Raw genomic sequence first — 18,506 nt, 5'->3', positions numbered from 1 at the left:
TAGGGACTTTGGTCCATGTAAGAAGCTCCTCGTCACTAAACGGATATTTTCGTTTTGACGCTGAGGGTAGAAAGCTTCTCTGATCCTGCTTCTCCCACTCTCTTTTAATTAATGCTTTCACTGCTGGTATAACTGGAAAACATCTCCTCTTTCTCTCTGCCAAACCCGCGAACATTATGTCCTGCGTGGTTTGCGCACCCTTAGTTTCCTCACACCCCATGGTATTTCGAATTGACTTTACCAAGTTGTCCACACTGTCTAAAGGAAAACATGAGCGTCCCTCGATCTCTGATGAGGATGATGATGATGAACATGATGATAGGGAGGCGTCTGACAGTACAGGTTGGTCACTATCGGAGTCTGACACAGGTGTCGGTGTCTTGGACTTAGTACTACGTGGTTTGTCCTGGGCCATATTTTTTAGTTCCTCCCTAATAATGGCCCGTAAGTCCGTAATGGACACTGCTGCTCCCTGTGTTGTTTCCTTAAAACAGTCCTTGCAAAGTTTTTTGGGGTATGAGTCTGGAAGGGGCTGGCTACACAAGGCACATTCCTTATGCTTCGTTTTTTGTCGCTTTTTGGACTAAGCGTAATAAGTAGAGAGAGAAAGAGAAAAGAGAGAAGTAGGGAGACAACGTCAGCTTAATAGGCAGAGTTCACAAACTCACCCAGTGAAGCAAATAATACCAGATCAGAAGGCCGAGATCCTGTTCTGGATCCGTCGCTTTTACGAGCAGTCTCCGAGGATCCTCTGGCGTGATCTTTGGCGGGGGGTACTGGATCTCCAGCTGTGGGGTCCATGGCACCTGGGGATGACATCTCTGCATCGCCGTATTACCGTCCATGTGTGCCCATTTTTTTTTTTTTTTTCGCAGTGCGCATGCGCAGATCGGTGCTGGCTCCCCCGCCCTAGATCCGGCTTAGAAGCCCCGGAAGTCCATCCATTTCCGGGGTAGCCTGTATTGCGGCGGTCGGCGCATGTGCGGTCCGAGATTTCCGCATCGGACCGCAATAGGAGTGCAGCCGCTCTCTTACCTCCAGCCGGCTTCCTCATACTGCCATACCGCCACCGCAGATGATGCAAGGCGGCCTTCCCCGGACCCGGCCGTCTGCGTGCTCCTTCAGACGAGGAGGGAGCTGTCTAACGAAACTCCCCCGACGCTGCTTCTGAGCCGCAGCCCCTGCCGTTCTCATGGATACCGCGCAGGCGGCATGCTAGCCCAGGTATGCCGTGTAGTCCTGTTGTTCCTGTACGTTCCCGCAGGAACAGGAAACCTAAACTGAGGAGGAGAGGCGGACCGCCCCCTTTTATTTCTCGGTAGGTTTCCTGTTCCTGCGGGGCGGATCCCTCTCTCCAGTGGGGTGCTGTTGTGGCGAAGAGTAAAAAAAAAAATCCCACATACCTGGGTCCCATTCCCCGCTGCTCTGCTTCTCTTCCTGCCTCCAGTGCACTGACTCTCTGCAGTACACAGCTGACGCAATTGAATAACATCATCCCGTAAGCTGTTTCACACACTGATTGTGGAAGAACATCTCAGGACGCCTTTCCTCCACCAATGCAGTTGCAGTCAGCGCCTATGGAGTCAGCGAGCGGGTGGGCACAGTGCGGTCCATGGACCTCTGGTTACCAGCCCCACGGCTATCTCTGTCTGTGGGCCGGACAGAGAAAGCCAGAGGGCCGGACTTTGCCCAGGTCTAGAATAAAGGATTACTTTGAAATGGAAGCAAGATGTGTTTGTGTACTATTACAGGAAATCATGACTTCAGACGTTAACCCATGATCATGAAACCCACATTTTATTTATGTTCTTTTCCAAGTAGAACATATTTACATAAAGCATGACACTGTAAGAAATAAAAAAGCATGAAGAATGGGGCACATTAACTTGACCAAATTCTCCATCCTATTCAAAAATAGAACAGATTTCAAAGGAACTTTTAAAGAGAAACTTTTTTTTATTTAAATTATCCTCCAGACATTGCACTTTAAGGGGTTAAGCTTGCAATCATTCACTTTTGTGCTTTCGTATTTTCTTCCCCGCTTCTTCCAAGAGGCATAACTTTTTTAAATTTTTCTGCAATGTACTGGAAAAAGGAAAAAAAAAAAGTCCATTGGCACTGAAATTTATCAAAAACAAAACCCAAAACAAAAATAGTTAACTGTCAAATTTTTCCAGTGACCATTGTGGCCTTTTAAGACTCTTCCTTCCTGTTTTTTCAGGAAGAGTTTTGAGAAATGCTCCATATTATCACAGACAAGATTACAATTACAGGTAACTTTTCTACACATAGCTGATAACACAGGACACAGCAGTCGTTATGATATCGCAGCTGACCCTGGCCCCCCCACTCCTCCTTTTCCTTCACAATGACTTTTGCACATGATCATTAGATATTACAATTCTAAACATTTGGTTGGGGTCTTTACATTGTGGCTATGTACATGTGTTGTTTCCTGAAACTACAGGAAGTTATGGTCTCAAAAAGCCCCAGACACCAGTGTGGAATTAACAAGATTTCTATTTTAGATTTTAATATAGATGACCAATACATTATATAAAAAATAAAATTGCCTTTAAAAAAAAAAGAAAATAATTTAAAATAAAAACCTGATATAAACAATAGGTAATTTTCTTATAATAGCTTTACATTAGGATTTTTTTAGTATTGCACATTTACCTTACTTTGCTTCCTTCTCTCTTAAATACTATGTTTCAGTGATGCTTCAGTGCCATTTCATGCTCTTTTTTAAACTCATTTTAACTGTTTCTTAGCAAGACCCATACACTATATTCAAACAGTCCGTGTATAGCATTTTCCCAGTTTCAGTATTGGGTGAGGAGCAGAGAGGCTCATACAGGGCCTGCCTCCATGCTCTGACATTTCAGGGAAAATATATGGTACTTGAGAAATCTGTCCAGTGACTATGGCCAGTTTAAAAACTGGTCCTACTCTACCCCTGGCAAGCTCTTCCCACTGTTGCTAGAGATGATTGACAGGTCTTTCCAACAGCGAGAGATCTGTTATTCACTTTTCATCTCTTGGAAAGGCCAACCGGGGATAGGGCCGGACTATTCTCATCCCTGACTTTGGATCCCAGTCAGATTTTCAAACTATATCATTATCTCTGAATGGCCAGAGCATTTCAGAATAAACTATACTTGACTGCAGTTGTGCAGCCAGGATTTGATTCACACTAAAACGGTTTGGGTAGCAAAAATCAAATGACAGGTTCCCTTTATCAGCCTCTTTTGAATCACCTAATGGTAGGAAAAAAAACAAATAAATTAGAAAAAAAGAATTTTCACCATATGGATCGATGCCTTTCCTCACCACTCAGTCCTTCCCCAATCTCCTGGCATCAGTATTCAAAGTTGTCACATGACAGCTGCAGTCAATCAGCTGATGATGATCAGCTGCAGCCTCCATATTACGTCCAAACATAATAAAACACGATGAGCAGATATACAGGATAATACATTAAATCAAATCTGGATATTGATGTTTTACTGGACTTTCAGGAATAAGGATTTTTTTTCTTTTTCCTTCTGCATTGATCCATTACGGTTTCCTATGGAATATTATCTACAACTTTAAGGCTGCGGTCAGATGGCCGTATATTCTCACATGTGAGAGAGTCAGGTTAAATGTGCTAATGATAAATCTAATCATACTCTGTCACAGCTAGTGATAAGCGAATACATTTGGCACTTAGGGTACTGTCACACTCTGCGACTTTCCAACGATCACGACCAGCGATACGACCTGGCCGTGATCGTTGGAAAGTCGTTGTGTGGTTGCTGGGGAGCTGTCACACAGACCGCTCTCCAGCGACCAACGATGCCGAGGGCCCCGGGTAACCAGGGTAAACATCGGGTTACTAAGCGCAGGGCCGCGCTTAGTAACCCGATGTTTACCGTGGTTACCAGCGTAAAAGTAAAAAAAAAAAACCGTACATACTCACATTCCGGTGTCCTTCAGGTCCCTTGCCGTCTGCTTCCCGCACTGACTGAGTGCCGCCGTAAAGTGAAAGCAGATCACAGCGGTGACGTCGCCGCTGTGATCTGCTCTCACTTTCCGGCCGGCAGTCAGTCAGAGCGGGAAGCAGACTGCAAGGGACCTGAAGGACACCGGAATGTGAGTATGTACGTTTTTTTTTTTTTTTTACTTTTACGCTGGTAACCAGGGTAAACATCGGGTTACTAAGCGCGGCCCTGCGCTTAGTAACCCGATGTTTACCCTGGTTACAAGCGAACGCATCGCTGGATCGCTGTCACACACAACGATCCAGCGATGACAGCGGGAGATCCAGCGACGAAAGAAAGTTTCAAACGATCTGCTACGACGTACGATTCTCAGCAGGGTCCCTGATCGCTGCTGCGTGTCAGACACAGCGATATCGTATGGATATCGCTGGAACGTCACGGATCGTACCGTCGTAGCGACAAAAGTGCCACTGTGAGACGGTACCCTTAGGGTATGTGCACACGCTGCGGATTTTGCTGCGGATCCGCAGCAGGTCCGCAGCAGTTTCCAATGAGTTTATATTACAATGTAAACCTATGGGAAACAGAAAACGCTGTGCCCATGCTGTGGAAAAAACCGCGCGGAAACGCAGCGGTTTACATTCCGCAGCATGTCACTTCTTTCTGCAGATTCCGCAGCGGCTTTACACCTGTTCCAATAGAAAACCGCAGGTGTAAAACCACAGTGAAATCCGCAGTAAATCTGCAGCAAAAACGCAGCGTTTTTGCTCTGCAGATTTATCAATTCCGCTGTGGAAAAATCCGCAGAGGACCATTATACGTGTGCACATAGCCTAATAATTACTCACTTGAATAGTACGGCATTCGAGCTGTTCGTTACTCGGCGAGTAATTAGGTATTCACCTCTGTATATTCGAGTGACCCGCCAGCATGTTTGGCATTTTATTTTCAGCCACTGAACATGTTGGGCTGGCTTCCCAACCACAGTAACGCCAGCGCCATCTTTAGTGTGGCAATACCGTGATTGTCTGGCCTTCCAGTGCCATAGGGAATATTTAAAGGCTTGCGCACATTGCAGGAAACAGCGTAGGGAGAGCGTATTTTCAGCATAGGGAAAGTGATAGGAGGTTACAGTGAGCTTTACTCCAAAAAGCTCTTTTAAGAGTTGAAAATTGTCAAGATTACTTGTTTGTTAGGTGGGTAATTATTAGCGAAATATTTAATAGGAGGGGGGTTGGGTGAAAGGCAGGCACCTGGGTGTTCTCATCATTGCAAGTACATGCTGCAGCTCTCTATTTTCCATTTTAAATACCTAATATTTGTATAGTAGTTGTGTGACTGGCACAATCTGGGTAGACATAATTGTACGTGACAATGTAGCAGGGGCAATAATCTTCATTACTCCGCATTTAGAGAGTGTGTCAGCAAGACTATCTCCCAAAAAATAGCCACACATTGCTAGTTACAGTGAATTTGTACATAGGACCTTTGTAAGAGTACTTGTGAAAAAGCCAATATTTTTGGTTTCATAAGCATAATGCATTGCAGATGAGAAAGGGTGACCGACGTTAAAGGACGTGAATGTGGTGGTGCCTGCCAAGGCCATGTGACAGATCCGAAAGTGACTGTATCTTGTTCTAGCTTACTGTCAAAATTTGGTCAGCACGCTACACCATTAACCAACCCAGGCAGGTGCGATGATGTTGTGGTTTGGATGGCAGACAAAGGCTCCAGTGTGTTGACAAGCAGCACCACAAAGTCTTCCATACAGTCCAGTCTCAGTAACTAAGAGGCTGGGACTCTGAATCCTCAACCTGGGCCTTCTTCCTCCCACTATCAAGAGTCCCAGGAGACATATGACCCCCAACGATGGCCACTCTGAGGAACTGTTTCTGTTCCCTTGTAATTTGTCAGGCCTCTCAACGTGCACCATTAAAGAGGGTCATGAGGAGGTGGATTGCAGTGATCCCCAAACATTTGAGCACCCATGGCCAGGAGAAAGGCATGTTGAGGAAGGTCAATTGATGTCTGAAGAAGTGTAGAATAATCATGTGGCACAGTTGCCATCAGGTCAGCCTCAAATTGCAGCTCAGAAGGAGGATAAGATTGAGAAATTAGAAGCCAACGTGGTCAATGATGAGGCCACTGATCCAACCTGGCACGGTGTCACACCTAGCGAGCATAGCAGTGCAGAGAGGGATGGATCGGTAGCACGAAAACAGGCAAGAAGAGGTAGTGGTTTGCTCAGAGGTAGAACTCGGTAAACTGTTTCACAGTCGTCCCCCCCCCCACTCGGCTAGATAACAGGCCAAGAATGCATTGTTTCCCTGTATGGCAGTTTTCTTCTGAAAGTCCTTCAGATAAAACAACTGTAATTTGCAGTATCTGCCAAACCAAGTTAAGAAGAGGCAAGAATACTGCCAACCTGAGCAACACCAGCATGCAAAAGCACATGGCAGCCAAGCACCCCAGTAGGTGTGTGGAACGCCTGGGTTTCAAATCTGTGTCTTAGGGTGAAACCACTGCCCCTTCCCCTGTGTTATGGCCTTCCCAATCTGCTGTCCATGAAGCAGGCACTGATGCCTCCTGCCCACAACAAGCGGTTGCACACACACAACAGTCAGCAACCACGTCCACTCTTTTTGTCCCAGAGCAGCGTTCAGCTGTCCCTGCCCCAGACATTCACTAGAAAGCAGAAATATCCAGCCACCCACAGGCCTAAACGCTAAACACCCACATTGACAGATTACTAGCCCTGGACATGTTGCTGTTTCGACTCGTGGGAACAGAGCCTTTCTGCAACCTCTTGGCGGTGGCAGCAAAATGGTACTCGATTTCCAGCCAACACTATTTTTCCCGGTGTGCCGTCCCCGCATTATATAAGCACATGTCACACAATATCAGCCGTGCTCTGGCCAACGCAGTTACAGGGAATGTCCACCTAACCACAGACACAAGTTCATGTGACGGCACATTTGGCTGGGACATCACATATCTTATTCACACCAAGAATAGCGGGCCCAACTTCTATCAGGGTTTCAGTCTCCTGTATTACACTTCCTGTATCTCCTCCTACTCCTCAGTGGAATTAGCCTCCCCATCACTCCCCAGATGGGAAATCTCCAGCACTGCCATGGCGAAGCGGCTGTGTAAGGCACAGATCTGGCCAAAGTTACAACAGAATTTCTGCAGTACTCAAGGTTCCTAAGAGCACTGTGGCCTCCATAATCCTTAATTGGAAGAAGTTTGGGACGACTAGAAGCCTTCCTAGACCTGGCCATCCAGCCAAACTGAGCAATCATGGGAATAGAGCCTTGGTGAGAGAGGTAAAGAATAACCCCAAGATCACTGTGGCTGAGCTTCAGAGATGCAGTAGGGAGATGGAAGAAAGTTCCACAAAGTCAACTATCACTGCAGCCCTCCACCAGTCGGGCCTTTATGGCAGAGTGGCCCGACGGAAGCCTCTCCTCAGTGCAAGACATATGAAAGCCCGCTAAAAAACATATGAAGGACTCCCAGACTATGAGAAATAAGATTCTCTGGTCTGATGAGATGAAGATAGACCTTTTTGGTGATAATTCTAAGCAGTATGTGTGGAGAAAACCAGGCACTGCTCATCATCTGCCCAATACAATCTAAACAGTGAAACATGGTGTGGGTGTGTTTTTCTGCCGCAGGGACAGTACGACTGGTTGTCATTGAACGAAACATTAATGCGGCCAAGTACAGAGACATCCTGGATAAAAACCTCTTCTAGAGTGCTCTGGACCTCAGACTTGGCCAAAGGTTCACCTTCCAACAAGACAATGACCCTAAGCACACAGCTAAAATAACAGAGTGGCTTCAGAACAACTCTGTGACCATTCTTAACTGTCCCAGCCAGATCCCTAACCTAAACCCAATTGAACGTCTCTGGAGAGACCTGAAAATGGCGTCCACCAACGTTCACAATGCAACCTGACGGAGCTGGAGAGGATCTGCAAGGAAGAATGATAGAGGATCCCCAAGTCCAGTTGTGAAAAGCTTGTTGCATCATTCCCATGAAGACTCATGGCTGTACAAGCTCAAAAGGGTGCTTCTACTCAATACAGAGCAAAGGGTCTGAATACTTATGACCATGTGGTAGTTCAGTTTTTCTTTTTTAATAAATTTGCAAAAAATACTACACTTATGTTTTTTCAGTCAAGATGGGGTGCAGAGTGTACATTAATGAAAAAAATGAACTTTTTTGAATTTACCAGAAGGCTGCACTGAAACAATGAGTGAAAAATGTAAGGTTGTAGGAATACTTTCCGTACCCACTGTATATGCTGCTAGTTCTAAAATCTTACCCACACATCCCTTTCTAAAGGGAAATTTCACATAATACCTTTGTAAGCATGCGCAATATACTCCTCATATATGCAGCACCCCAGTAGATGGGCGGAACACCTGGGTACAAAATCTGTGTCTGACGGTGAAACCACTGGCACTACCCCTGTGTCACGTCATTCCCACTCTGCTGTCCAGGAAGAAGCACTGAGGCCTCCTTTCCACAACCTGCAGTTGCACAGACACAACAGTCAGCAACCACGTCCAGTTTGTTGTCTCAGCGCAGCGTTCAGTTGTGCCTATTCAGCATATATGTCTGTTCACAAATTGTTAGTATACTGTATAATGGCCACACAGTGCTCCATACTGTATATTGACCGCACATGATGCTCCATACTGTATAATGGCCGCACATGATGCTCCATAATGTATAATGGCCGCACATGATGCTCCATACTGTATAATGACCGCACATGATGCTCCGTATTGTATAATGACCGCACATGATGCTCCATATTGTATAATGACCGCACATGATGCTCCATACTGTATAATAACCACACATGATGCTCCATACTGTATAATGACCGCACATGATGCTCCATACTGTATAATGACCACACATGATGTTCAATACTGTATAATGGCCACACACAGTTCTCCATACTGTATAATGATCCCACATGATGCTCAATACTGTATAATGACCCCCCTCCTGTATGCATGGCTCATCTCCCTCACTTCCCATATACATGGCTCATATCCCCCCCTCCTGTATGCATGGCTCATATTCCCCCTCCTGTATGCATGGCTCATATCCCCCCCTCCTGTATGCATGGCTCATATTCCCCCTCCTGTATGCATGGCTCATATCCCCCCCCCCTGTATGCATGGCTCATATCCCCCCTTGTATGCATGGCTCATATTCCCCCCCCCTGTATGCATGGCTCATATCCCCCCCTGCTGAATGCATGGCCCATATTCCCTCCCCCCGAATGCATGGCTCATATTCCCCCCCCCTGAATGCATGGCTCATATTCCCCCCCCCTGGGTTGGTCAGTCGGGAGGTGACCCAGGACTTGGCTTAACACAGGGGCGTGGCTTAACACAAGGGGGCGTGTCTGTTTGCTTTTCCTGCTGTCTGCGGGATCAGAGCGTCCCGTGCGGGACTGCGGGGCAAAGCATCAAATCCGGGACAGTCCCGCACAATGAGGGACAGTTGGGAGCTATGGTTCACCCAACTCCTGTATTATATTCACCTTACAGCAGCTTCACCCGCTATGACAGTGGTTCCATTGGGATCTGGTGGCAAAAATGAACCATGAACCTTACAAAACGCAGGTTTCACAGCACCTGGTGGCCGCATAATAACAAAGTGAAGGTCGCATAATAACATGGTGGTGTTGGGCATGTTTGAAATGGCATAAAGGGATGGGGAATATGTATTCCACTATCTTGCTATTTGGCATGAGGGAGGGTCCTCCTGAATGTAGGAGTGAGAGCTCTCCCAAATGTATGATACAGGGTCACCTGAGGGCCCTTATCATACTCAGGTTTCACGGCAACTGCTGGCACTCTGCTAACTGTCAATTAGGGCCGCATAATGACGTGGCGGTGGACATGATGGTGATGGCGATCAAAGCCCAAAATTCAAATGGGCATGTTTTAGCTGGCATTGTAAAGGGATGGGGAATATGTATTACACTATACTGCTAACTATTTGGCATGAGGGGGGTCCTCCCAAATGTAGGAGTGAGAGCCCTCACAAATGTTAAAGTAAAAAAAGAAGTCAAAACGCTCTGTGCGAACATATGCTAAAGGGGAGGTTTCATTTTTTTTTTTTTAATTTTGCATTATTTACATGTAATTATGAAGGAAATAATTTTTTTTAGCATTTTTCCCCTTTAAAATTTTTTTTTGGTTTGGTAGGTCTTTTAAAAAAACCATAAAACCAGCGCAATAGTCTGACAACATTATTCCCAGATACCATATGTAAGTCAGAAAGGCAAGCAGGCATCTTCTCCATGCTGTCCCCATTTAGTTTTAGCTCTTTTCCACCCATTTCAGCTTTTTTCTCAGGCCCCCAGATCAGTTTGTTGGGTCCAGCAGAAAAATATTCGGATTTCCCAATGCATTGGATTCGTTATGCGGTACGAATACACAGATATTAGAAATTATTTGTGCCGATTTTCCCGAATCCGAATATTTCACTATTCAATCTTCACTAGTCACAGCGTGAGCCGAGTGTCGTCTTACTGTGATCCCATTCTCCCACATGAGAGAATGGCAGCACAGGTGTGGAGAAGACTGAGAACTTATTTTCTTCATTGTTTCTGTCCTCGGTAATCAACTGCACGTGGATGGCATCAGAGTGCAGTCTGATGTTTCACTCTCACCCAAAGACTTGTATAGGTGCACGTGGTCTGATGATCGGATGCATCCGCAGCATGCTGAGAATATTTTGTCATCTCGAATCAGCATGAGAAAAAAAAAAAGTGCTGATCTGGACGGCCCCATAGTATAACATTGGGCTGAGTGTTAGCCGACAAAACATCACATAGCACTAGGCTGTGTTATACGCCTGCGTGAGCGAGCCCTATATGTTGCTGCTATAAAGTCAAACTACATGTGATTTTCTTTTCCATCATGGTCTCTACAATGACTTCCAGATTTTTTTCCTTCTGTTTCTGTTTTGCATTGAGCAATGTTAATTAAACCATGCAGAGCAAACTGGTTCTCATCTCATGATCGACTCTGTGCTTTATCGGTCACATGCATGTCCATTGCACTTTTTTTTTTTTTGTACAGACTGTTTTTTTTATTTTGATTGACCTGGAAACATAAAAATGTAACCTGTGTGTAGTAACCAACACTTCACTGACGTTTCAGGGTTTCCTTTATTTCCATTTTCATGGGAGGATCATGCTACTACAACTATGCAATCTGCAATTTTTTTTTTCGGTTTATTTAAAGTCATGTGTCAACTAGTGCATATAATGAAGTGGATGAGAAGCAAGAGGAATCCTAACAGCGTACATATTGCACATTGTCAAGATACTGTATGTCTATAGTCACGTTGAGTTACAGCAGAAATTTATGTTGAGCCACTACCTCCCGTTTAAAGTGAACCAAACATCTGATACATGGATGAGACAAGCTGTATCAGCTGACAGGCTCACTTTGAGGCTACATTACGATGATGAGTATTTGGTGCAGTATTTCTGAACCTATTAGGAACATTTAAGTAGCTTGCGCTTTTTTCGTTGCGTTTGAGTGTTTTTTTTGTGCTATTTTGATGCTGCGGTTTTTATTACTTGTTGGCATATCATGCCTTAAAAAAAAACCTTTTGTTTTCGATGCTTTCTTGTATTTTTATTGATACAGTCATATGCTGATCACATGCCTTACAAGAAATTTTCATTTTAATTATAAAGTGCTGCAGACCATGTTGGCGGTATAAATAAAATTATTATTGTTTTAGTCGTTTCAAGTTTTTACCATCTGTATTTTGTCAGTGATTTTTACTGATGACAAAAAAATATATATTAGGGTATGTGTCCACGTTCAGGATTGCATCAGGATTTGGTCAGGATTTTACATCAGTATTTGTAAGCCAAAACCAGGAGTGGAACAATTAGAGGAAAAGTATAATAGAAACATATGCTCCACTTCTGCATTTATCACCCACTCCTGGTTTTGGCTTACAAATACTGATGTAAAATCCTGACCAAATCCTGATGCAATCCTGAACGTGGACACATACCCTTAGGGTATGTTTCCACGGTCAGGAAACGCTGCTTGTTTGACGCTGCGCAGAGCTGCAGCGTCAAACAAGCAGCGTCCAGATGTTCCAGCATAGTGGAGGGGATTTTATGAAATCCCGTCTCCACTATGCGTGGAAACCCGCACGCGGCGGCCCTGCGACTCCGGACATGCTGCGCGTCTTTTCAGATCGCAGCATGTCCGTACACCTTGCGGGGACGCAGCGTCCACACAAGGCATATCACAGGGCCCTATGGGCGAGAGCGATCATCCCGGATGTGAAGAGTTAACACATCCGGCATGATCGCGTCCCAGAAAGGGGGCGGGACTTAGCGCCGAGCGGCTTCGCCGCTGCGGCGATACCGCCGGCCATCCTGTCAGTGGAAACATACCCTTACAAAGCTTCTCCGATCCATTGCAAAATTATTCACGGACAGCACACTGATGTCACCCATGTGCTATCCCTGATTTGCACTGAACCATTGACTTGTATAGGTGATTTTGATTTTAAAAAAACGGACCCGTTCCCATGATTTTCTGCAAATGACTTAATTCCCCAAAAATCCATGGACATATCAACGGCACCATAGACTATAATGGCTACATGTTCTGTGAAATCCATGAAAAGAACATGGTCATGAAAAATGGACATCTGAATTAGCCCTTTGGTTTTGTTTCAGGCTGGAGCTCCATGTAGACTCTGAATCTCATCTTTTTACCTAAAAATCTTGTGAAAATCTTACTTGCCTCAATTACTGCCCTCTAGACTGTACAAAGCCCCAGCCACTAAATATGGCCACTAGTGATGAGCGAACGGATGAGGTGTTATCTGAGCATGCTCGGGTGCTAATCGAGTGACTTTGGCATGTTCGTGTCCGTGTGCCTGCATGCCTTGCGGCTGTTCCACAGCTACAACCCTTGAACGTAGTATTCGAGCATGTCGGTTAGCACCCGAGCATGTTCGCTCATCACTAATGCTCATTTGTACACACCTCAATTTAATTTTTCAGATCCTTTATAATATTGTAACCTGAAAATGATTTACTTATACTCATCTACAGAATTAAATCAGTGTTATTCTTTCATAAAGCCTAAGCCGCTGTTTGCACTTGTAGGTAGACAGTTTGACAAACGTGCCATAGTGTATAGTTATACTGCAAGAAGACACAATATGTATTCTCATCATTCATATACAAGTAACAAAACAATCATACAAAATAGATTCATCATCCAATCTGATTGGCAAAACAATGTAACAAGACCAGAAAAGGAAGACGTCAGGTGAGGTTTATGTAGCCAGCCTTATCTTGCATCAATGCTCTGTGAGCTGATCATTAACTAATGCTCTGTGACTTGTGTCCCTTCCTCTCCTTACGCAACTGCCCAAGAATCAAAATCTCCTTGCTAATATAAAGTGCAATTTGGCAATAAAAGCAAAAACATCTCCTTACCATGTCTGCGCCAGGGATTATCAACCGGTGGCTGAGCCGCTGCGTCTGTCACTTGCTGGAGCTTCTGCCTCTAATTCTGGGAGTTCAGGAGGAGGGGGTGGACGAGGAATCCGCCCATTGCAAACAACCAGGGCTGAGCTTCACTCAATGCTCTGATGCACAGGGTGATTCAGCACCAGGGCTTTCTGTGGATGGAGTTGGTGGCCATGTTATGTGTAAAGGACTTGCACTTGTCTGCAGTGCTTATCAGTGACCTGGTTAATGATTGCTGAGCTACATGAATACAGGACTATAGTGCTTATGTGATGGTGCGGCACACTAGACTGCTCTGTGTACAGCTTTCACTTGAGTTGAGTGGATTGGGAACAATCTTTGTTAGACCACGTTCACACATTCAGTATTTGGTGAGTTTTTTACCACAGTATTTGTAAGCGAAAAACAAGAGTGGAACAATCAAAGGAAAAGTATAATAGAAACACGTCGCCACTTCCGGTTTTATCGCCCACTCCTGGTTTTGGCTCACAAATACTGAGGTAAAATGCTGAACTTCTTGTCCTGGTTTTGGCTCACAAATACTGAGGTAAAATGCTGAACTTCTTGTCCTGGTTTTGGCTCACAAATACTGAGGTAAAATGCTGAACTTCTTGTCTAAAAGTGTAAGGCAGTGTGCACACGTTGCGTTTTTTTCGCTATAAAAACGCATACATTATGCATCCCATCATTTAGAATGCATTCCACAATTTTTGTGCACACGATGCGTTTTTTCCATGAAAAAAAGGTATCGCGGTAAAAAACACAGCATGTTCATTAATTTTGCAGATTTTTTTGCGGTTTTCCCGCTATTTAATGCATTGGGAAGCTCCGAAAAAAACGCATGCGGATTTCTTGCAGAAAATGTCCGGTTTTGCTCAGGAAATTTCTGCAAGAAATCCTGAACGTGTGCACATAGCCTTATAAATTTAGTCATTAATAGAAACATGATCAAACTTATTAAATTCCCAAAAAAGGAAAAAATCCTGTGCAGCTGTAGTAATGTCAATACTAAGTGTGATGAATGAAAGCCGGCCATACACATTAGGGCTGTCCCACACGTCCAGATAATTCCGGAATAAATCGGTACCGGAGTTATCCGTGTCCGTGTGCCTGGGAACTCACGTAGGCCATACGTGCGGCACACGTGTGCTGCCCGTATGGCGAGTGGGTACCACACGGAGCGTGTGGTACCCACGCATGTGGTACCCTGCATCGCGCTGAAGCCGCGATTCATATGTTCCCTGCAGCAGTGTTTGCTGCAGAGAAAATATGAAGAATAGTGTTTAAAATAAAGATCTATGTGTCCGCCGCCCCCCCAACCCCTGTGCGCCCCCCCCCCCCGCTGTTCAGAAAATACTTACCCGCCTCCCTCGCTGCTTCCTGGTCTGGCCGCGGCTTCTAGTGTATGCGGTCACGTGGGGCCGATCATTTACAGTCATGAATATGTGGCTCCACCTCCCATAGGGGCGGAGCCGACTATTCATGATTGTAAATGATCGGCCCCACGTGACCGCATACAGTAGGAGGCGCGGTCAGACCAGGAAGCATTGACAGCCAACGAGGGAAGCGGGTGAGTATTTTCAGAACAGCGGGGGGGCGCACAGGGGGTGGGGGGGCGGCGGACACATAGATCTTTATTTTAAACACTATTATTCATAGTTTCTCTGCAGCAAACGCTGCTGCAGGGAACATATGAATCGCGGCTTCAGCACCATGTGGGGGGGGGACAGCGCTTACTGTAGCGCTGTCTCCTGCACGCACACGGACCCCAGACGGAGAATGTCCGTGTGAGGTCCGTGTTTTACATGGACCCATTGACTCTATTGGGTCCGTGTAATCCGTGCGCTCCCACGAACACTGACATGTCTCCGTGTTTGGCACACGGAGACACGGTCCGCAAAAAATCAATGACATCTGAACAGATGCATTGATTTTTATGGGTCTACGTGTGTCAGTGTCTCCGGTACGGGAGGAAACTGTCACCTCACGTACCGGAGCCACTGACGTGTGAAACCGGCCTTAGATGGCTGTTGGATGAACGATGCTTTGGCTGATTGTCATCTCAGCTGGTTCTCCCATATACAGGAGTGTTGTTCAGTAGTGATGAGCAAATATGCTCGTTACTCGAGATTTCTCAAGCACTCGGGGGTCCTCCGAGTATTTTTTAGTGCTCGGAGTTTTAGTTTTTCTTGCCGCAGCTCACTGTATGCTGCCTGCAACAGAGACTAATAGTGGTGATTTTTAGCTAAAGGGGTTGACAGCTACTGCACAACCCCTTGTAATGTTTCACACAAACATGAGGAGCACATACATACTTCTTGCAGATGTTGTTCTTGGTGGGATTTGAACCCAGGACCTCTACTGTTCAAGGCTACAGCACTAACCACCATGCTACCCTATTTCTGCTTTGAATGCTAGCACTTATTGGAGAAGACTAAAGCATTTTTCCAGTTTTAAGTATCTGTTCATCAACATTCTTATATGCATTATTTATATGACAATTCCTAACCATTTTGAAAAATTAATATTCTTTTATTGAATGGAAATTTTAATGTTTACATCTAAAATCATAAAATCTGTTTAATATAGGTGCAAACTAGAGATGAGCAGATCTTGTGAAAATCGAATTTGTTGGCTTTGCCTAATTTCCCAATATAATTACGGTAAATATGCTGCAAATAAATTTGCGTGAATCTCAATACTACGAGGGGTGATCCAAAAGTAATGATAATCAATACTAAACACAATGAATATAGTCAAATTTTTTTTTTATTTTTCTACATAGTCTCCTAGCAAGTCTATACATTTAGTCCATCTCTTTTCTAAACTTAGAATTCCCTTTGAAAAAAATTCTTGATCTTGACCCTCAAAAAAATCCCCAACAGCGGTTATCACGTCGCTATTGTCGTCAAATTTCTTGCCCCGGAGGTGTTCCTTGAGTCGAGGCAAGAGAAAGAAGTCACTGGGGGCTAGATCTCGTGAATAGGGGGGTTGTTCCACCAGTTCAAAGCCCACTTCTTGAATGGTAGCCATGGCAACTGCAGCTTTGTGAGCCGGCGTGTTATCTTGGTGAAACAGCACTCCAGCCCGCAGATTCCCACGCCTTTTCTCCTTGATAGCCTCCTGCAATCTTCTTATTTGTTCTGCGTTGTAGGAGCCCGTAATAGTGGCTCCCTTCTCCAAATAGTCCACCATAATAATTCCTTCAGCGTCCCCAAAAAACGGACGCCATAACCTTCCCTGCTGAGCTTGACACTTTGAATTTCTTTGGCGTCGGTTCGAAGGCTCGTTTCCATGTCATCGATTGTTGTTTAGTTTCGGAATCAAAGTGGTGGATCCAGGTCTCGTCCTTGGTCAAAAAACGTGACAAAAAATTTTCCTTGTCTGCTTGGAACTTTTCAAGATTTGCTATTGAAATGTCAACTCGTTTCTTCTTTTGCTCGTCGGTTAACATTTTTGGCACCCAACGCGCGGAGACCTTTCTCATATGCAATTCTTTTGCAAGGATTCTTTGAATACTGCCAAATGAGATCCCTGTGACCTCAGCTACATGCCTGATAGTCACACTTCAATCTGCCAATACAACTTCTTCAACTTTTTTCACATTTTCTTCATTGAGGGACGTGGATGGGCGTCCTTCACGATGTTCATCTTCCATCGATGTTCTTCCCAGCTTAAATTCCTTGGCCCAGCGTGCAACTGTGGAATATGGAGGAGAAGAGTCCCCCAATGTTTCCACCAAGTCACTGTGTATGTCTTTGGTAGTAATTTTTTTCAAGCAGAGGTATTTGATGACAGCTCTGAGCTCGTTTTTTTCCATTTTGATGTTCACTCCTCGGCAGTTCATATTCAAATGAATGTAGCTCCCGGGAATCATGGTCTATTTAAGAGATTTTTTTTTCCTGGACTAGTGGGTACCTAAGGCCGGGGACACACTTAACGTATAAAAAAACGGTCCGTTTTTCACGGCCGAGAATCGCACAAATGTTTCAAAAACAGTGATCCGTGTGCAGTGCGAGGATGCGATTTCCTCGCATCAAATGATCCGTGTGACATCCGTGTGACATCCGTATGCCGAGATTTTCTCGCTAACTTGCAAAACCGACATCTAATGGATTTATGTGCTCAAATGTTCGGGAAAACATATATACAGTATATATATATATATATATATATATATATATATATATATATATATATATATGTCATTGAGACACATATATATATATTCTGTATTTATATTTCATTCAGCGCGATATCTGTGAAAAGCCGGTAATTCAATTGCCGGCTTTGCATTTCTCCTTCCCATACCCGACAGGATATGAGACATGGTTTACATACAGTAAACCATCTCATATCCCCATTTTTTTTTGCATATTCCACACTACTAATGTTAGTAGTGTGTGTATGCAAAATTTCAGCGCTGTAGCTGCTGAAATAAAGGGTTAAATGGCGGAAAAAATTGGCGTGGGCTCCCGCGCAATTTTCTCCGCCAGAATGGTAAAGCCAGTGACTGAGGGCAGATATTAATAGCCAGGAGAGGGTCCATGGTTATTGGCCCCCCGTGGCTAAAAACATCTGCCCCCAGCCACCCCAGAAAAGGCACATCTGGAAGATGCGCCTATTCTGGCACTTGGCCACTCTCTTCCCACTCCCTGTAGCGGTGGGCTATGGGGTAATGAAGGGTTAATGCCACCTTGCTATTGGAAGGTGACATTAAGCCAGATTAATAATGGAGAGGCGTCAATTATGACACCTATCCATTATTAATCCAATTGTTGGAAAGGGTTAAAAAACACACACACACATGATTTAAAAGTAGTTTAATGAAATAGACACAGCGGTTGTTGTAATAATTTATTGTTCTCTCAATCCATCAGGAACACCCTCGCTTGGAAAAATAATAAACGCACAAGATACATACCTTCTGGTGAACCGTCTCGTCCCACGAAGTAATCCATCT

General features: G+C 44.7%; 1 protein-coding gene across 1 annotated transcript in view; it reads right to left on the bottom strand.

Annotated features, from left to right (window-relative positions):
• Positions 1–13,727, bottom strand: part of PCBD1 (pterin-4 alpha-carbinolamine dehydratase 1) — a 33,261-nt gene extending 19,534 nt beyond the window's left edge. Inside the window, exon 1 of the mRNA XM_077257173.1 lies at positions 13,511–13,727. Within this exon, the coding sequence (XP_077113288.1) occupies positions 13,511–13,513 (3 nt within the window). The 5' untranslated portion in view covers positions 13,514–13,727. The remainder of the gene's footprint in view (positions 1–13,510) is intronic.
• Between the last annotated feature and the right edge of the window lie 4,779 nt (positions 13,728–18,506).

This window comes from Ranitomeya variabilis, chromosome 4 (assembly GCF_051348905.1).
Source record: "Ranitomeya variabilis isolate aRanVar5 chromosome 4, aRanVar5.hap1, whole genome shotgun sequence".
NCBI lineage: Eukaryota > Metazoa > Chordata > Amphibia > Anura > Dendrobatidae > Ranitomeya > Ranitomeya variabilis.
Note: the sequence above shows the minus strand (reverse complement) of the source record. Positions and strands in the feature narration are given on the sequence as shown.